The following is a 21,145-nucleotide window of genomic DNA, read 5'->3' as shown; positions in this document are numbered from 1 at the left end:
GTAACAGAATGTCTCCCTTCTCCTTTGTTCGACTGTATGATTTCTCCATAGTGACCTTTATTGCTTAATGCTGCTGAGGAGCGCTTACAGTAACAGGTCTGGCAGGCCTGACGGGGTGGAGAAGAGATCACACTTGTGAGGACCTGAAGAGCAGGCAGCAAGAAAACCAGCCTCACAGGCTCATGGAAGCCAACAACTGCTTCTCCTCAGAGGGTTTCTCTGTGAGTGTGTGTGTATATATATAGTTTTTTTTTTTCTCCATTTCCTATGTTCCTCAATGAATGGCCTGCTCTAGAAGTGCAGAAGATAATCCATTAGCAACCATGGTGGAATCTTTTTCCTGAGAAAATGCCTCTGGGGTGGTAGGGTGGTCATTCCCAAGGACTGGCTGGCTGGTTGCCCCCATATGGAATGTTTCTGCAGGTCACCTTAGAGGACCTCTCTTGTTCCTTCATTAGCTGTGAGGAAAGCCTCGTGCTGCGGCGGCTTTCCATGGGGAAGGGATGGGAAATCTTGCCATGCCTGAGTGAGGGCAAGCTCTAGGTCATCCCTGAAGACAGGGAAGTGGATTAAATCAGGGATTTAAACGTAGAGACACCACTTTAAAATGTATAGGCCTAATTAAAAAAAAAAAAAAAAATCTCTAGAGAAAGCTATTCTACTTAAGGTGGTGAGAAAGAAGTGATTTTTATGGAGAAGCACATTCCTTCCTGCTTGGAAGACATTAACAAGTCTGTCAAAGGACTCCTTAGGAGCTCTTGGCTTCCCCTTATTATTTTGCCTGCTTAAGCACTACTAGCAAACTCCTTAGGGGGGCACCGGGAGAGGAGGCCTCTCTTGCTCCCTCATTAGCTGTGAGTAAAGCCCACATGCTGTGGCCGTCTGGAGTGGTGATGTCCCCAGGGTGCCTTGACGCTTCCCAGCCTTCCTCTGTGGAGGCGGGAAGGAGGGGGCAAGGCTGCTGGTCTTCCCTGACAGCGCACACCAAACTCCACCTCCCAGACAGACATCTACTTTTACAAAATGTGTTTACTTCATATGTAGGAATAATACCGGTCAAAAAACTTCTTGGTCTACATGTAGGAATTACAAAAATCTGTTAAAAGTTGCAGCAAAGAGAGATTTTTTCATCCATCTCTGGGCACGTTCGACCAAGATGGCGGAGGAGTTTGGGGCAGGAGAGAGAGAGAGAGAGAAGCTTAGTGTTCACCTTCTAGGTTTATTCTATCCCTTACATTTTTGTTTTCTCTAAGTCCAATGGAGCTCTTGCCAGGAAATCTTTTCATTCAAAATACCACTCAAAACGAAACAAATAACCAAGGAGCTGGATCTAACGCTTATGTACAATGGTTCTTTGTAGCACAAAAGGAAACCTAACACCAGACTAGGTTTTCTGTTCTGTAGTAGGAGAGACATTAAAACTCTAAAAGGTGACACACTGCGCTTTGGAGCCATCTTGCAATGGGGGACTTTAAGTTCATATCCAGTTGTTGACAAAACTGAGCCCTGGAGGTGTTTTCCTTTTTCATCTCAACATCTCATTCATCCTAAAATCTTAGGGAAAAAAAATCCAAACTGCAAAGAGTTTTCAAAAAAAACGTTTTTCTTTTTAAAGCAAATGGCCCCATGAAAACACAAGGTCAGCGGAGCTCAGTGTGTGTGTACTGAGTTTGGAGAGCTACGCAGAGGGCAGTGACCTATTAGCAACACATTTCAAAACAAAACTCACCCCAAACCTGTACAGAATGGTTTCAAAGCCTTAGGAGCGACAGAGTATACATATTTTATGAATTGGTTGGAGAACAATCCCGCCTCTTACTAGTTAACATACTGATGAGTGCCCCCATGTTCACGGACAAGGACAGACTGAAAGTAAACACACAGAAGGGTGGTTTTGGAAGCATCCTGTCCCAGGCAGCTGATCACGGTGGCCCCGCACCACGACACAAGCTTCTCTTTGAGTTGTCCTTGCTCGGTGGGGCTTTCTCTAGTTTCGGGCTGTCACTTAAACTACCCCATTTACAGTATGTGTGAGAAATTTGGCACAAGAGCCCGGTCTTCTCCCCGCTCTTTTCATTCCTGATTCTTTTGTTGCCCTCCGGGGGAACTGCACATCTGTGTCTCAGGTGAAAAGGCAAACCAAAGAACAAACCTTGAGATCTTTCTCGGGGCCATGAGTGGCCTGGACCAAGGTCACTGAGGAAACACGAAAGGAACGTTAACTGGGCCATGTGTGCGTGCGTGTGGGCTCTCCCATAAGCCCTGTCCCCTTCCGGGGAATGGCCTCATGAGGCTGAGGCTGCTGACCCCAAAAGCTGTGCCCACGATTCTCCTCCCAAACAAGGAGGTTTGCCTGCCAGCTGCTGGAGGGTTAACCACTTTCAAAACACAGACCGAGGCCCCTTCGTTCAAGACTGACCCTAAAAACAGTGACATTTTAATGCATCGGACATGCGGTGGCTCCCGCGACCCTGTGGGTCTATTCACCATCACAGACTCCACAAACTGCTCGACAGCTCGTGCTAGGGGACCATTCCTTCTCTTGCCTACCCCCAGAAGCACCGCACCCATCCACACAACCCACATCTAAGCGTGTCTCCTCCACGGGCTGAAAAGAACGCCTCTTGGAATGTGAAGCATGAATATAAAAGGGCTTCCCATGACAGTGATCACTGAATCATGGGGAATAAAGCCAGAAGGCGAATTTGCAATTCATCATATTATCCCCTGTTGTCTCAAATGTGATTCCTTTAAAGGCAGGCTGCATAGATACTCTTTCCCAAGAATTTTTTTTTTTTCTTCCCGTAGCACATGGTATATTCTTGTTTTCGCAGAATATCCGAATGAGGATAAAACGATAAAAAAAAAAAAAAATTACAATAGATTAATTGCATCCCTTGAATCACATTATATTTTTGGTGCATTAAAAAGAGGAGGAAAGGAAAAAGCAACCAGCATAATAAACTCAGCCTAGAGAACTGTGTTAGTGATTGAAGGGTTAACACGGATTTTAGAAGTGGTTAAAAATAGTATTAGAGGATTATACATACAACAGTTTGAAATTCATATGCATTGCGTTTTTTTTTTTTTTCCTTTAAAAATGGTAAAATGTTTGGCAAATGTAAGCAAATGACTTGGACTGTGTGGGTTTCACCGGCTCTGAGCGAAGTCAGTCATAGCCAGGCGAGGCCCACTGCTTCCTGAGGTCACTCTGCGGGGCTGGGGGGCGCTGCGGTGGGGGGGAGGTGAGGTGCTGGCCCCCCACGCCCGGCTCCCCCCTCGGGCCCTCAGTCTTGAACATGAACATGGAGCTGGTGAGAGGTGCCAATTACAGACTCCAGCACGGATCACCCATTAGCATCGCTGAGAGAACTCGGGGGCCTTGAACCACATGCAGACTGGGTGAGTCGTCTACACAGTGACCCATATTGCGAAAGTTAGAGGAGGGGGCGCCCGCTCCTCCAACCTGCATGCTCCCCACCCCCACGTGGAGGAGGCAGGTAGCATGGGGTGTGTGTCCCTAGTGCTTATCCTGGTTGTCAACTTGTGATGTTTAGTAGACTTTTAAAAAAAATTGGTTTTGTATGTGTATGTATATCCAGAAACGTCCATCCTCCAAGCTGGCCACCACTGTTCCCTGACTTTGGCAGTGCTGTTGCTTGCAGCTGTCGGCATCCCGAAAAAGCATGAGGTGCCTTCAAAGAGTAGACTCTGGGCCCCAGCAGGTCGGACGACAAACACACGATCCCATGCTCTCCTTATTCTGAATCCTGTCTGGCTCTGATTTTGAGAAAGAGGACAAAGGTCGTGTTGTGTGTACGTGTTGTGTGTATGTGGGTGTGTGTCTGTACTGAGTTTGTGGGTTTTTTTTTTTTTTGGAAACTTTTTTTTTTTTTTTTTTAGGAAAAATGACCCTTTGATTACTAATACAGAGTTCAACCTCCTTTCGTCACTATAAAACGGACTCCATGTTTTCACACCACTCATGATCTTCAAGGTTATAGATAAATTTTGTCCTATGGGTCTGGCTTGCGGGCACAGGGTCCCTCCCCAGATTGTCTAGGGTCAGAGTAGAGGCAAAGAACTCACTGGTGCTCAGCCCGCCTTCGTGGTTTTTGATGTAGCGTTTATAGTTTTTCCTCAGGCACTGCCATGTGGTCGTATAGAGGACGAAGGCGGACGACTTCAGCACGATGGCGATGCTGACATACAGGTATCGGTAGGCCACGTTGTCATACAGGACGCAGGCGCCTTGCTCCCCGCAGAAGGTGCTCCAGAACAGGCAGGTGGAGTCGATGCCGGCCCCGAAGATGAGGGGAGGGGGGATGAAGCCTGCGAGAGGGCAAAGAACACATCACACTCCCGCTCCGGCTCCGCAGGCTGCTCTCTCCCCATCCGCACGCGTGTACCCACTCTCCTTACCGTTCCTGGTGTCGACGCAGTGCGACCTCCTAGAGGGAAATGCAAGGAGGGTACTGCACTCCATGTATTGTGTTCCTGCACGGCCCTTCTAAGGCTGTGTGTGTGAGCAGAGGGAGCTGGGGCCAGAAGTTGAACACGAGTACCCTTTACCTTGTGTCTATATACACATACATGTGATAATATATATGTATGTACATGCATGTACATAAACATGCATAACATGCATGCACACATGTGTACGCATGTATCTAAGATGGAAAATACCTGCACACATGCTAACAATTTCCCTTCCCCTAGACGTTACCACTGCATTGAATCCTTTTCGTTCTGAGCTGGAAACTGCTTTTAAAACCTTCACAATAGAGTATTTCAGGTGCTTTCAACCAGTGATCAAAAGTGGCAGACGGGATAAAAACTAGTCTCCTTAATTCATGTCTGTGTTTCTGTCCCTTGTCCAAGCTCAAAGGTTATCAGTACTGGCTGCACATTTAAAATCATCCAAGGTGCTCCATCCTAGAACAATTGAATTAGAATGTTTGGTGTGTGGCCGGGTCGTCAGGATTGTGAAAGCATCCCCTGGTGAGGGGGGAAAGCCTCTCATTTGTACTATGGGAAATGAATGGATGGCTCATTAATACAAATTAATTGCTTCACAAAAAAAAGGATCCCCAAGGCCAGAATGTGCTGCCAATCATATCCAGGGAGAGACCTCAAAAGCAGAACGTGATCACTGGAAGCAGGTGGCAACATATCTGAGATCCCAGTGCTGGGGGAGCCTGCGATCTGGAGTGTTCTTTCCAGGGCCAGCCCTGGACTGTCAAGAGTTTCACGTTTTATCAAGGAAGGTCCCTCTGAGGATCCGATGTGATGAGATACAGATCCTTAGTCCAGGAAAATACATCTACCCGCAAAATGACACCCATGTTTCAGGGCGTTCGTGGGCCCCTAAAGTCCACTCACGGTCCCCAGATTTAGAACACCTGTGTTACACAGGCTGTGTCCCTCCTTTCTGAGCCAGGGAGGGAAAAGGCTTACTGACGGAAACAGCACTTCCTTGGTTTTAATGACAGGCCCAGAATGGGTGTGAGGGGGACTGTGCTGCCCCAACAGTGCAAATGAGGTTGGCAGAGCTCCTGGCTCCCCAGACGTCTTGGCACCGCCCAGCTCTGCCCCCAGCCCGGAGAGAAACCCCAGAGAAGGGATTTTAGTTGAAACCTCATTAAAACTGCCCAAGCAGGTTGATTCCATAGGTAAACTCCAAGCTCAAAATCCTGCACGATCTGCTCCCTCTTTGCAGCTTCCAAGTCAGCTTGGGCCCGCCGAAGGAAAGTCCTCATCCCAGCATTCTCTGCCCCAAAGTGTCTGACGCCTTCCTCACCGACCGCTGGGGGTTCTCCCAGCCCCTCCAACAAATGCCTTTCTTCATTTAACTGAACATGAGCCCACTGGGCTAACTGTCCTGACAACCACATGGGAGAAACTAAGTCACACGCCACAGTATTTAGGTAAAGAAATGGAGATCTGGAGCCAATTTAAATTGATAGACTTGGCAAAAGAATGGGACAAATCTGGCTGTTTCTATGGCCCAATGGGATCATTTGAATCCATTCACCGAATTTCTCTGGGTTTTAGGAGTTGTGATAGCCCCCAAGTGCTCCTCCCTCCTTTTTCTTCTGTCTCTCTTGAGGTCACTATGTCCTAGCTCACCCATCACCCAGCAATGAGGGGCCAAGACTCCGAAACCTCTAACAGCTCTGCCATGGGAAGGGACGGACAGCCCAGTGGCTGGAAGAGTTGCAGGCAAATCCACACTGGGCAAATCAGTTCCTATTTTCAGCACATCCCAGGAAATTTGCAACATAAAGAAGTCATTCTTTAATCCTTGCTCGGACCTAAATAGCCCTCTAAAATGCCAATATGTAACTCCTTCATGTATCTGTATCTGTGCAAGGGTTTTAAAAATATTGTTATCGTTAAAGTAGGGCATCCTTCTTTGTGCTAACCGTGTCAATTTTATCCTGCCTGTCAAGCTCCATTACCACATGAGGCAGCCCTGGAAGGAGTCAGAAAAACCCTTCAAACAGAAATTAGAAAGCTAAGTGCCTAGAAAAGTTTTTCATATTTTGGAGAGCCTTTGTGAGAGAAAAGAACGAACCTTTAACTTGAGGCAAAAGCCTTGGGGTGAGTCGCTTCATCTCTTGGTGTCTCAGTTTCTTGATCTTTAAAAATGGAGCTAATACCACCCCCCCCCCGGCCAGGGTCAAGGTGAGCACCAGTACAAATGCGGTGTTATGCACAGGTCTGGTTCTTCCACATGGCCAGAGCTCTTGTTACCTGATTCATGTTCTACAGGGGACTTGGGGTAACCGTTTAAACTCTGGGTTTAATACTTTAAGTATAACCTTTATGAGGTTCCTTTTAGATTTCTGAAAAAAAAAAATTGGCTTTTCCACCAAATTCATCTTCTCCTTTATAGTGACTTTAAATATTCTTCCCCAAAGGGGAGCTCTGGCTATCAGGTGTGCAGAGAATACGAGAGGAAGAACTGACTGGATCTCTTTCACTAGAGGTCATTCTAGCACTCACCTGATGGCTAATTCTCACATGCGGCCACTCTTCATTCTGTTTCTCACTCAGGTGGACCAAATACACGCTCGGCCAGTCCCTGCAAGATCCCACCTCCCCAGACACCAATGGGAGACTCCCTTACAATGGCGGAAGTTAACGAAAAAAAACCTCATTAAAGTGGAGTAGGGAGGACAGAAGGGGGAGCCATACAACCAGAAGAACTGTCAATTACAGACCCCCAACAGGGAAAGATGTACATCGTATCTCCTACAAGAAATGGATGACCCCGGCAACTCAGCCAGTAAGAACCTGTCATCACCCTGAACTCTTGCTCTTCTCCAATGGACTTTCATTCAGTACCCCTTCTGAGGTCCTCTTCCTCCTCCATAAAGTAATCTTCCTCTCCTGCGTTTAGGATAGGACTTGCCTATGGTTTTGCCGTAGCTTACATGCCCAGAATTGCAATCCTGTTATTCTCGAATAACCCCCCTCCCTTTTTTTTTTGCTGGTAAAATAAAGGGCTTTTATTTTTAAGGTTCACATTATTTAGTGATCAGAGTGGGATCCAGAGAGGATCCAATCAACAGGCTTAGTAAAAGCTAGAATACTTTGTGAGTAAAGTGGTGCGGGCACCCAGAGCCAAGTGAGCTGCTCTCCTGATGACCTTAGAGTTTGCAGGTAAGTTTTCTCCTGGATTTCAAGCTCCACTCTGTGTTTTGAGCTCTCCAGACTATTCGGGATCTGTTTTAAGGCTTTGTTCTTTCTGAGAGTACTCATTTGGCCTTTGGTAGGATTCCTTTTGGAATCATGTCTTTCCTGTTGAAAAACTGTGCTGTTTAGGACATTTTTGTTACTTTAGAGAATACACCTCTAAGAAATGGAGTCCCAGCCCTCAAAATGCTTTAGGGGGTGCCCTCCCCCTTCTGGGACCCAGCTGGTTTTATGTTTAAAAACTGCAGTCCCTCTTCATGCGCATTTCTAACTAAATGGACCAACTTAACCAAAAGTCATTTGGAACTTTAGTGGGGAACGTTCCATCTTCCTAAACTGACTCTTCTCAAAACTGGATTGGACAGGCCTGGCTCTAAAATTATCAACTGAATGGCATGCCTATATTGATTGGTATTTTGCAGCTTCCAAACATTATCAGGAATCTAAAATTTATACTAGCTGAGGCAAACAAAGAAAAAAGGGCAGCTAAAGCCGCTCTTCTCTTCCCTGTTCCTCTTTGTCTCAGGATATATGGCAGCCTCCTAGCTCAGATCCAACCTCTGGCGCCATTTTCCTCTATTTGCTCTGCAGGTCCTCTATATTCCCCCAAGCTAATCCTTTCTTTCAACTTCGCTTTCCCCATGAAGGAACTTCTCCCTCCTCTCCCAGACCTATTAAAATCTCCTTTAAAGTTAAGTCTCGGAGGATCCAAATAAGCCCCACATTTCTTATGTTCCCTGGAATAGGGCCAAACTGTGAGCCATAGTTAGAGTTTCCCAAAGTGACTGAGGACCCCCATAAGGTTTGCTGAAGAATTTAACAGAGTTATTCACATTTACCAACCTGGTTTCTCAGATTTATATTAGTCCACATTCCTGTTGGCGAGGGCCTGGCCAAACAATGGATGAAACTAGCCCGATGGGAACAGCCTGAAGGGGATTTAGAGAAAACAGACCCCTAACTTTTGGCAGGATGCTAGAACACTCTCCGCAAAGCTTCACCAAGCAATTATAGTAGCTTTTACTAAGCCTATTGACTGGAACAAAATTCAAGTTTGCACACAAAAGCCTGATGAACCTGTTCATGACTATTACAATCAACTCCAAATTGTCTTTAAAGAACATTCTGGTCTTCCTTTAGATGTAGAATCCACCCGGGGAGCACTGAACTCAATTTATTATTTGTTATTATTAACATGGTATTTTATTTATTTTCTTTTTATTATTGTTTTTTTGAGAGTGAGCAAGCGAGAATCCAAAGACATGCCCCCACTCAGCACGGAGCCTGATGCAGGGCTCAATCTCACGACCCTCAGCTGATGACCTGAGCCAAAAATCAAGAATTGGACACTCAACTGACTGAGCCACGCAGGCGCTCCGGTATTTCTTCTTTAGTTAAAAGGATCAGGTTGGAATGGGAAACTGCCCACCGCAGATTTAATTTGGCAAATCAGCTCACTTGTACCCTAGATGAGTCACCTAAAAGAAAGTACTAAAATTCTTAATCTTCAATGCTGGCAAATGAACACCCCTCAACAAAACCAACCCTTCCTTAATTTCTGATATTACTGCTAAGGGCCAGGACCGTGGAAAAAGATGGTTACAAAGTGCTTCAGGCACCTGCAGCCTTCTATCCAGCCTTTTCGATGGCCTCTTAATTCCCAGTGTTGGGGCTCCGAGGAACGACAGCTCTTCCCAATCCTCTTTCCTGATCAGCTCAGAGAAACCACTCTCCAGACTGGGAATGAATCTCTTTGTCTTTACTGATACCAGAGCTACATTCTCGTTGCTCAAGCCCCTGCCTCGGATACGAAACCAGTTCAAATAGTGGGGATCTTTAATAAACCTCAACAGCTTCCCATCTCTGAACCTAGTCCCCTTTGTTTAGGCCCACTGATACTCACCCTTTTCTCATTTATTTATTGGGCTGAGATTTCTTAGAAAAATATCATGCCAGAATTTCTTTCTTCCAAAGAACCTGACAGTAGTAATCAAAATAGCCAACCAGGCAAATTAAAGGACCCTTCGGCATCTATTATTTGCTCCAACTCTGCCAGCAGTGTAGCTGAGTCTGGGGACACCAATCATTTGTCCCTGTTGGATCAGCTACCATCCTTTTTATGGGCAAGATCTTCAATTGTTATTGGTAGAATCCACAGTATACCTCACATCAAGATTCAAATAGATCCCTCAAAACCTGTCATGGTCCAAAGGGATGTTCTTGCAAATGATCATTTGGAAAAACTGACCAGAGATGCCCAACAATAGGCCCCAGAGAAGGAAAAACAGTATTAGAAGTCTAATAATTGTTGGTTCAACAAAAAGAGAGAACTCTGCTTTGAACCAACTAACCATCTGGCCCTACCAGAAATTCTAAAATTCCCACTACTTACAAATGTACTAAACCATTGGTCTACTGACAAAATGATAGCATGTATGAACCAATATTGGTGAGGAAATATTAAGAAGGCCGACAATGTGCATGCCTCACTTGTCTCCCTCTGGCCAAAACACAATGCAGGGAAACCTGTTTGCATTGCTCTAGGACGCTTTTTTAATGGGCCATTTGAGGTTTGCAGGTGAATTTTGTGTTTTAGTCATGGTTTGTATGTTTCCTCGCCAGACTGAGGCTTTCCCTTACAGACAGGCCACTGCTTTCTCTGTGGCTAAAACTCTGTTAGAAGAAATGATTCCCACCTGGGGAACTCTTCTCGAACGTCATAGTGATCGGGGACCCCATTTCACCTGTCCGGTGCTTTGAAAGTCTGAGCTGTTTGTCCAGTTTTGGAACACTTTCATTGTGCATCCCATTCTCAGTCCCCAGGGTTATCTGAATGGACTAACGGTGCTATGAATACTCCATTGGCAAAATTTGTAGCGAACCCTCCCAAAACCCTGGCTGAAAGCACTGCTCTTTGCTTTCTAAATCTCAGCTCCACCCCTGCTGGGATAGTCACAGGATGTCCAATGTGCTTGTCTCCTGCCTCCTTTGGTAATAGCACTCCAGCTGGTCTTAAGGAGTGTGTTAACGTGAAGCAAGTTAACTCTTACTTGCTGACCTAAGTCCCTTGATCTGTAGCAGAACTAATTTACTTGGAGATTTGCAGACCACTGGCCTTGAGAAGGACCAGAACTTTGCCAGGCCCTAGACACCAGCAAGTCTCTTTGAAGCCACCTCAGCTTTCTAATTAGCCTAGCAATTTTTAAAGCAAACTGTTTTTTGTTTTTTTGTTTTGTTTCGAGGTCACACAGATGACTTTACTGACCGCTCTTTGTGTAGCCGTAGACCTCGCCCTTGCCCCCGTGGAACACAGTACTCCTGCACATCACAAGACAAGAACCGGCACCCCCGAGCACGGAGAGAATGTTTATAGCCAGCAGCATCCCGTCTCTACATGATCAAGAAATGTCACAGGCCACTGCACTCCCTTTGCTGATGACCCTAAACCCCTTTAGAAACCTCTGGGCCAAGTGGAAACCTCAGAGTTGGCTTTTGGACAAGAGTCTGCCTTCTTCCCACGTGACCAGCCTTAAAGCTCATGTTTCTTTCCAATCACAAACTCGTCTCTTGGAATATCGGCCTCTTGAGCAACTGGAAGCCCAACTTGGTTTGGTAACACGTTGACCCGCCACTGATAAGATATACTTCAATACTGTAAAGGCCTCATTGCTTCTGTAATAACAGCCACGCTTCGGTGGAACAATCTTTTCACTGTGCCCTCATGGGAGATGAAGACCTTGAGCATCACATCTGGCAATAATACCTCCAGGAAGATGTTCTTCAGCCTCGCACTGCTAACCAACCCTGTGCTGCCGAACGCCAGGAAATGGACTCCTGGATTCACGTGACTCATCCAAAGAGAGCACCAATCCCTGACTGGACCCGCACCCATCTGGTGACCTGAAAATAAAGATCTCCCAGCACCGAAGCAGACGACATCCGGTGGGATCCGTGGGCCAGGCCTGTGAGAAGGTTCTGGGCTCAAAGAAGTCTGTCTTTTTTCATCTGGATATTAACAGACTTAGAATCTTATCCAAACTTCATGGTTTCCGAATTTCAACTTTATTATTAGTAACATCTCTAAGTTCCAGCAGTTCTTTCAAGATAACAATGCTGCTTTTAAACGTCTCTGAAGTTTCGCTGTTTTGCAGAAAGTTCACCTGCGGTTGCTTCATGTTTATACACATGCAGTGTATCTTCCCAAATGCACGTGGTTAATTCTTCGAGGGAGTTCCTGCAGTGTCCACTGTTCTGTCCTCATGACTGCTTTGAGTGGGGACTCCCAGGAGGCATATGGGACTCTGGGGTTTATCTCCAGAAGGGGGATTTTTCTTCCCTAAGCTGGAATGAGGGCCAATAGTTTAAGTTGGCTCCTTTCAGATCTAGGCTCTTGTTTTAAAACCTCATCACACAATTTGGAATGGTCGTGTTACTTTTGATTCTGTACTTACTACCTGTCAAACCTTTGTAAAAACACTATACCCAATAAGGACATGATCTCCAGTGCCTGAGACTTCTGCTACCTGTCCTTGTTACTCGAATGGGACCTCAGTAGGTTTCCCATCTGCACAATGTCCCACTGCCGTGTGACACGACACCCAGGAAAGATCCATCCTGGCAACAAGGGACAAAGGCCACTGAATTACGAAAATGTGACTCTTGCTCAGTGATGCTTCCGGAGAAAGATCTTGATCAAAAGGGGAAAATGTAAAAATAAAGGGACACCTCACTGAAATGGAGTGGGGAAGATAGACTAGGGAGGCATACCACTCAAGGTTAATTATGGGAAGAACGATCCTAGTGGAAGAATCATCAATTACGGGCGCCAAGAGGGAATAAAGTACATTGCATCTCCTTTAATGCACCATCCCAGGAACTCAGCCACTGAGGACCCATCACCAGTGTGGACTTGTGCTTTCCTTCAGAACAACCCCTCCCAACCTCCTCCTCTTTCTAGATAAAATAAGATCCCTCTCCTTTGTTTACAATGGGACTTGCCTGTGGTTTTGCAGTAGCCTGTATGTCCTGAACTGCAATTCTGTTATTCCTGAATAAACCCATTTTTGCTAGTAAATAACTTTCATTTTTAAGGTTAACACAGTAACTACTATTAACTACCCCTTCTCCCCAGCACTGTGTGGGGGCGGTACTCTCAATATATTATAAGCCCCCTCCATAACCCTGTAACACTCCCTATTTTATATGCAGAGAAACTGAAGCTGAGAGATTAATTATTTGTCCCAGGGTTGACATTTCAAAACCCGAAACCCAATAATCTCCTTCTTACTAATTCAAAGTTTGTTGATTTGACGAGATTTTAGGGCTCTTATCAGGGATTTCCAGGGCTATAGAAAACATCTTATTTGCCCTCCTGCTAAGCTCCTAGGAATAACTGGCTGGCGGAAGGCTGGTTTTGAAGCTTTCGGAGGTGAAACACACAGGGGTTCTGATCTTTGCAAGGTGTAGACGGGGAAACACACACACGTTCTGATCTTTGCAAAGTGCGGAGTCCTCCCTTCTCCTGGGTTGTTAATGCATCGAGAAGGCTGACAGACTGTTTTGTAAGCAAACAGTACTTTGGAGAACACCTCAGGCACGACTACTGGCAGATGCTTGTCAGGAGAAAATGCTGACAGTCGCCTTTCTTCAGGCAAGGAGCTCACGGCTGCAGGATGCTTGGTGGTGGGGAGGCAATGAGAGCTTTGGGACTGGAGACAGCCGACTCTGGATTCCAGCTCTGCCACCTGGGAGCTAGTGACCCTGGGAAGTCACTCAACTTCAATGAATCTCAGTTGCATTGTTTATTAAAATGGACACAAAATGCCTTCTGGTATGGAGTTTTCATACAGATTAAATGAGACGGCATTTGTGAGAGCCCCTCACGTAGCCCGCTCTTAACAGATCTGGTGCCCTTCCTGTTCTTTGGATACCTGGACACGTGTCCCCCTTTACAGCACCATCTCTAGAGAGCTGCAGAACACTCTTCAAGCCAAGGCTCAGAGAATGACCCCAACTGGCAAGAATCCTTCATGTCGTAAGAATAAGTCAGTTGTGGAGGATAATCAGCCACTTCCAGAAGGGAGGCCAAGTGGATAAGGTGTAAAATTAGTGCCTACTTCTGCTCTGAGCATCTTCATTCTGTTATGCCCTCAATTACCTAGAGAATAAAGAGGGAGGGTGATAACGGTGCAGTATTTTAAGAAACTGCATGTTTTAGAAGAACACTCTCCTCCCTGGAGCTGCAGTAGCATGCTCTCCCTTTTGCCTTCCCTTCTCCTTATGTCTCCTGGGGAGGAGCTCATGGATGGAGTGGGCATGAACCAGTGTCCCATCACTGGGACTCCGGGAACCCACTGTATGTTGGGGACGGTATCCGGAGACTCCGTGCTGTTACATGCTATTACAGAGAATATTAAAAGGATTAAATCTTACTTCCTATTATACTCTGGCCCAAATTGCAGCTATCTATCTGCCTATATATATCAATGCAAAAACGCAGTACTGTTCAAGGAAATGGTCTCTGTTTTCCTGAAATCTATTAACAGAAATTAAACCCCATGGTCTTATATTTTGGCTATTTAATTCAATCCCCTGCTTGAAAAAGCTGGGCCTATTTATATTCTTTGGTCTAAACTTTAAAGGTGAACTTAAAGGCTTTTGTAAGAAAACTAAGTTCACATACCTTTTTGGGACAAAATGGAAGCTGAAAATTACTCTTGCCATTTACATTTCCAAACCTACCCATTCCTCCCCGGTTTAACTTCCAAGACTTGGAATCACCACGGAATCCCTCTTCAGCCTGACAGAATTACTGTCATGTCCAAGCACATGTCCTACTGAGAGGGTTGGTGGAAAAACAGATTCTCTCTGCTTCAGCAAGGCCAAGGACGCTACTGGACTTTTGGCACCAGCCCACACGGTCCGTGGGTATTTGACATTTTTTCTTAAATCTGGGAAGTTGGGTGGTGCTACTTTGTTCTCACTTCGTTACTGGGCTCCTTGCTAAAGTCACTGAGGCTCGAAGAGCTTAAATAACTTCCCAAAGGCCACCTGGTCAGGAATGGCAGGGGGTACTCAAAGCCGGCTGGGCCTGCCTGCAGAGGGGCCCACGGTGAAGATGCGTGCCACCTTAGCACAGGTAAGGAAGTGAATCCTGGGTGATGAGGGGACTTCAGGATGTCGGACACACCATTGCTTAATAGATGTTTGCTGAATAAGCAAACAGATGCACAGGTGAGTGGGAGGGGTCTTTCATGCACCCAGACCATCACACCCCACCCCCGACCATCCCTGGGTGCGTGGCTTCTTGACTACGGCTTCCAGCACGCTGTGCTTACTTCTTCCAAAGCGCTCATTTAATGTGTTCATTTCTTCCACCTGCCTGTAGAACTTCTTTAGATTCAAGACTTCAGGGTAGGAGCCTAGCAAATGTTTGACCAGCCACATCGGGAGCTTCCTAGATGCGCTGCTCCTGGAGTAGTTCATGAATCACCCAAAACACGAGGATAGTTTGCTCAGGAAGGACACATGGGTCCAGAGGTACACCCAGAGGCTGATGTTCTCTTGTGTTTTTTTTTTTTTTTTTTAAAGATTTTATTTATTTATTTGAGACAGAGAGAATGAGAGAGAGAGAGAGCACATGAGAGGGGGGAGGGTCAGAGGGAGAAGCAGGCTCCCCGCCGAGCAGGGAGCCCGATGTGGGACTCGATCCAGGGACTCCAGGATTATGACCTGAGCCAAAGGCAGTCGCTTAACCAACTGAGCCACCCAGGCGCCCTCTCTTGTGTTTTTTGCTTAGCAGGTTGCTCTGAAAACTAAGAGCAGGCATTTGTGGGAGGAAAGTCTGATGGCCAGCCCAGCCCCGACAATACCCTTGAGACGACTGACTGTGTCTCTTACTCTATGATAAGGCTTCTCCATATGCTCAGTCCCAGGGGCTGAAATCCTCTGCTTCATCTTGTGCTTCTATTGGTTCTCTTTTGCTTTCCTCTAGTCAGTCGTGGGGGGTTTCAATAGATGTTACCTCCACCATACGCTTCCACCTGTCCTTGCCGTTTTAGTTCCACTGCTCTACCCTGGTTTGCTGCTTCTCTCTCCGATGCTTTGGTTCATTGTGTCGCACCCTGTGGAACAACCTTGCTCCCAGGCTGATCTCCCTAAATCAGAACTTTGAGTGCATATCCACTCTCCCATCTTTGTCTGTCATTTGCTCCACAATGGCAACTACTTAGCCAAGTAAAATCTTTCTTCCCTTGAAATTCAAGGTCCAGACCTATATATCCAGCCCTACATATCCCTGGTACTTGCTTCATTCTCGTACTGGAGCCCATGAAGGCAGGATACTGGCTCCTGCATATTTTCATGTTCTCTGCAGCCTCTTGAACAGTGCTTGGGTGTAGCAGGATCTCAGTGAATATCTGTTTCCATTAATTTTACTTGGTGTAACATCCACGGCATGCAGTAGAGCCCAGGGTCAAGGTTCTGGACCAGACCTTCAAGCAGATGGCTTGCCAACACCCAGAGAGAAAAGCAGTGATCAGGACATTTGCAAAAGGATGAAGGAGGACGGATTTGAATGCATCAAGTATTCTGCTATGCGTAGACCATTCCGTTTACTCTGAATTTACTGACTCAGCTCGGTGTCCTTCTCCCCCACTCAACTTCTGCCACTGTCCTGGGTGATTTGGACTTCTCCACAGACATGCAGTTCCTCATCCCAGCCTTTCATCGACTCTTCCTCAATGTCAAAGCCACTTACTTCCTTTCCTCTCTGGCCATGCCACACCCTGGGCTTTGTGTCCTGTTTCCCTTATCCAGCCTATGTACCATGGTCCACCACTTAACCCCACTTTGGCCATCATCCTTAATTTCTTTGCCCCATACTCTTTCCAGCGCACCTGCCACTGATACTACCAACCACATTTCTACTTCTACTCCAAGGCTGCTGGGGAAGCTCCCTGAGCCACACTGACCCTTGCCACTGGTGTTTAAAGCAACAAGAAAAAAATATAATCTCACATTCCCTTCTGGGTCCTACCTTCTTTCCTTATACTCTTCACAGCCAAGTATCTGGAAAGAGTGGTCTCCCCATGCTGCCCCCCTCCCTCATGCTCTGCCTCCCTGAGGGTGGTGCCTCAGAGACTGTCCAACACGATAGCCACTGGCCACATGTGGCTACTTAAATAAAACTCAGTAAAAACTAAAACTTACAGATGCCCCATCTCAACTGCCCAATAGCCACAGGTGATGCAAATATAGAGCATTTCCATTATTTCAGAAAGTTCTACTGGACAGTGCTGGTCTATGCCACTCCCAAATTGCCCCTCCTCCTGGGCTTCCTGTTGCCATGAGCCATGTCCCCATTCATCATGTGATCCAAGCCTTTTTAAGGAGGTTTCACTGTGCATTCTTCCCTCTTACATACTGCAGTGTGTACACTTCCATTCAGAGACTAGGCCTTGAACGTTCTTCTTCCATCCCTACCTCCCCACCCAGGCCATCGGCTACTCCGTTATACCAGGGGCTTACTGTTCAGTCCCTACATTCTCATTCTCTCTACAGCAGACGGTGGGATTTCTTCAAATGCACAACCATCTGGTGACTTCCTGGTTAAAGTCCATCCATGACTTCATCTGCCTTAGAGATAAAGGTCAAACCTGTCGACAGGGCAGCGACCCTTTCGGATCACGTTCCTGATGGCCGCCCACTCCTGCCCATCTTTTGCCAGTCTCTGCCTGCCCCGCACACTCCAGCCACATGGGGCTTCCTGCAGCCCCAAACATGATGCTCCCTCCCACGCTTTTACTTCTGTAAGGCCCTCCCTATAAAGCACTCTCTCCTTCTTCATCTACATAACTCTCACTCAGTCTTCATGTCTAAGGTGGACATCACATGGTTTCAGACCCACACCCCTGCCAAAGCCAGGTTTGGTGGCTCTTCCACCTGTCCGCACTGCACCCATGGTGACGCCATCATGTATTTTGTCACACCAAACCGTGATGCTCCACTGAAGTCCCACTACCCACACAGGGCCAATCACAAAGGCTGACAGTGTCGTGGAATCTGATTTCTTGGTTGACCCCTCATTAACAGTAACGGTGGTTAATCTTACTGGGTGCTGCAGGAAATGGAATCAGGCAATTGCAAAGACTTCCCTGATAAGCTGCTTTTAAGTAAAAGATGAAGCTATTGTATCCTGCTAGAGTGGAGTTCTCTAGACTGTGATTTGTGGCCCATAAACGGGAAACAAAATCAATATTGTCGGTCATGACCAACTTTTTAAAAGCATGGAGTAGAACAGAATACATACATATTAAGGGTAGTGTTTTGTGAAATTTTTGTTTCAGCTATATTAATGCATATGTATGTGTGTACTGGGCCATAATGTAAAACTTATCTCTTGCTGGGGATCAGTCACAGAAGTTGAAAAATACTATTCTAGATAATGCCTGGTTGATTATTCCTGGGGCAGACGTACAAACAGTAGAACTGCTTTAGGGCAATATACAATGATCTTAACGGTGTCACATTATATGAGCTCTGTAATTTTCCATTCTGTCTTCAACTGTCCCGTAATTCTCATTAACATTTCAGAAATATTTTACCAATCTTTTTTTTCGTTTTGTGCTATCAAGTTATTCTAAAGGGTAACTTTTTTTTTTACCAGCTATATTGAGTCTTCAGCATCTGTTTAGAGGTGCAGAGATTCCCCTAGAGCAACTCCATAGATGGGGGAGTCCCACCTTCCCTGGTCAGCTTGCCCAAGGACCCCCAGGAGGAGGGCTGTGCCCACTTACCTGGGTATGGTCCACGGAAGTCTGAACCCATTAGGTGCTCAATAAATATTAATTTGTTGAATGAATGTGTATGTGAAATGATTTTACCATTTACAGAAATAAGGGTCCACAACTTGCTACCTGATGTTACACACTCCTTCTCCACCCAAATCAGGGCGGCAGGGGTGAGGCATTATGATGAGTGCATACTCAACCCTCCAGAGGAGAAGAAAAAAAAACACATAATGATTACCCTGTGGTTACAGAGTTCTACAAGCCACTACAACTTCCAGGGAGGCCTAAATGTTTTAGTTTGAATTTCTACTGAACTTGTCTTACCTTGGTATCTTCATACCTAGAGCATTTCTGCAAGATCAAAATAAGAAACAAATGCCATTTAAGTTTCCCTATGTGTACCAACATCCATGGATTGATAATGGTCGAGAGGATGCTGAGACCTTGTCCTGGGCATGGGAGGAAGGATCACAGCAAACCACTGGAAATATTTTGCTACGGACAGAGAAGGGAAGTGAGGAGGGGCATTTGCCCAGAACTCGCCATTCCCCAGGGAGGACCTTATGAATGTTCTAAGGGTGAATGTTCTTCTTCCATATATCAATTATACAGGAATTCATCCCATCATAAAAGTAACAGGCACACATACATATTCATACAAAATTTTAACACATTTAGAAAATATGACTTACATGTTCTTTACTCAGATAATAACATACCATGTTTGTGTTTAGCTTTCTAATATTTTCCACGTTTATACTTTAAAAACACTTGAGTATATAGTATATTACAGACTTTTCTTCCCCCTCTACATGTCCTGCACCCTTTCTAAGTCTATAAATACTTTCCAGAATTTTAGAGGAGGCCATAAATCCTACTGGGATTCTGGATCATAATGGATGTAACTAATTCCCCGGCTGTTGGACAGTTGGGTGGTTGCCAATTTTTTCATTTTTTACAAACATTTTCATAAACATTTCTATAGCTGAGTCTTTGTGCTCATCCACAGTGATACACTTAGAATGAGAAGTTTAATTTTTACTCTAAAAATACACGCCATGGTTATCTCCCTTTGCACATTTATTTACCATAGAATGTCCATGCCACTAGTATTCAAGGGAAAAAAGTTACCCTGTTTTGATCTTGGCCTTGACAAAGGGACGTTCATAAAGCAACAGAGGTCTACAGGGAGAAGGGTGGGGCATGCCTGGCAGCTGGGTTACCTGGTTGGCCTTTCCAGCTTCGCCTAAGCCTGTCCTAGGACCCTGGGAGAACCATGGAATATTCCCGTGCTGTTTTCTCATTTTAAAAATGAGAGGGTTAGACTTAATTCCTTATACATACCAAACCTTGGAATCTACGCTCTATAGCATGAAGGTCACATTTGCCCCATCCTGGAAACCCAAGGTAAATAAACTCAATCAGTTTGGAAAAATTTAAAGGGTGCAAAGTTTCCATTTGTGAGGCATTGTAAGAACGCCTCTCTGTCCCAGCTGGCAGCCCCATAAATGAAGCATTTCATGAGCTGCCCAGGGTTTGCTTAATGAGGGAGCCACGTTACACCATCAAATGTTTTCTTTCCCTTTGGTGCCATCACTTCCCCCTTCTTATGCCGCTGAGAATTCAATGTGGCACAGAGTTTATATAAATGAAAACTTTGCAGTATCAAGAGAGAGAACAAGTCTAAATCCAGAGCAAATCGTACAGATTTAAAGTTTCTCTTGTTTACTAATAGTTATTAAACTTCATAGACAAAAAAAAAAAGGCAAGCTCAAGAAACGGTACAAAGTCACGGATATTTACTCACCTGGTCATAAGCATCCAATTCATTATTGAGGGAATAAAGAGAGCATACATACCCAACAAACGAAGGAGGAGGAACAGGACTCCCAGGGCATAAGACTTGAGTTCAGGGCTGACTGTCCTACGTGCAAAGAGGTGAAGAGAAGAAAGGAAAAGATTCTTATCACTCCACTTTAATTAACAGACCCCAGAGTCATCCACTGCTGTCCATCAGAGCCATTCTTTAGAAATTAATGGGTGGGTTGGTTGGTTGGTCATTCATTCATTCATTCATTCATTCGGCTTTCTCTGCTTAAAGTCTGAAAAACAACTAACTGCAGTGACAAGATAAGTCTAGGAACTTAAAAGTGTTTTTTAGTAACAGGGCTAATCTTGTCATTGGAAAAAAGACATGCAAATGTGGTCCCTAAAGTCTTCCTTTAAAGGCGTTTTGCTTTTGCCAGGGCAGGAAAACATCTTAAGTTGGTAGCACACATGATTTGGGGAAATATCAACTAGGAAGACCATTTCTCTTCTAGCTTCACGAACAGCCAGCACCATGAACACCGTCGACCTTCTCAGGTTATTTTGTGAAATCATCCAGACGAGCATGGTTTGACACCGCAGATGGACCACGTGCAAAATAACCCATTCATCTATATCCAGTGTCAGTACCTTTTAAGTTGGAAAAGTACCTTCAGAGTCATGGTTCTTTGTTTTGAACTGACTCAATCACCCTGGCTTTGGTTTATCTACAACAGTCCCTTAGAATGATTCTCTTGCACATTTTCTAGAATATTCTCAGAATATAACATTTTCTGGGATGAGCATGACAGTAGAGGAGGTTTGGAAAGATGACCAATTCCAGATAA

At 45.5% G+C, this 21,145-nt stretch overlaps 1 protein-coding gene and 1 long non-coding RNA gene across 4 annotated transcripts in view; one reads left to right on the top strand and one right to left on the bottom strand.

Moving 5' to 3' along the window:
* SLCO3A1 (solute carrier organic anion transporter family member 3A1) overlaps nt 1–21,145 on the bottom strand; it is a 301,035-nt gene that overhangs the window by 5,162 nt on the left and 274,728 nt on the right. Inside the window, exons 9-11 of one of the 3 annotated variants that reach the window (XM_078078924.1) lie at nt 20,351–20,415; nt 4,090–4,332; nt 1,586–3,780 (exon numbers count right to left, since the gene is read on the bottom strand). In XM_078078924.1, the coding sequence (XP_077935050.1) occupies nt 3,698–3,780; nt 4,090–4,332; nt 20,351–20,415 (391 nt within the window). In that variant the 3' untranslated portion in view covers nt 1,586–3,697. Of the gene's footprint in view, nt 1–1,585; nt 4,333–20,350; nt 20,416–21,145 lie in introns of those variants that run through there. The other 2 variants (XM_078078923.1, XM_078078922.1) reach the window with 2 other exon arrangements.
* LOC144382725 (uncharacterized) lies at nt 7,034–11,496 on the top strand. Its single transcript, XR_013450097.1, has 3 exons — nt 7,034–7,291; nt 8,939–9,080; nt 10,944–11,496. It is a non-coding gene; the product is annotated as an uncharacterized LOC144382725 (long non-coding RNA).

The sequence above is a fragment of the Halichoerus grypus genome, chromosome 8 (genome assembly GCF_964656455.1).
Source record: "Halichoerus grypus chromosome 8, mHalGry1.hap1.1, whole genome shotgun sequence".
Taxonomy (NCBI): domain Eukaryota; kingdom Metazoa; phylum Chordata; class Mammalia; order Carnivora; family Phocidae; genus Halichoerus; species Halichoerus grypus.
Note: the sequence above shows the minus strand (reverse complement) of the source record. Positions and strands in the feature narration are given on the sequence as shown.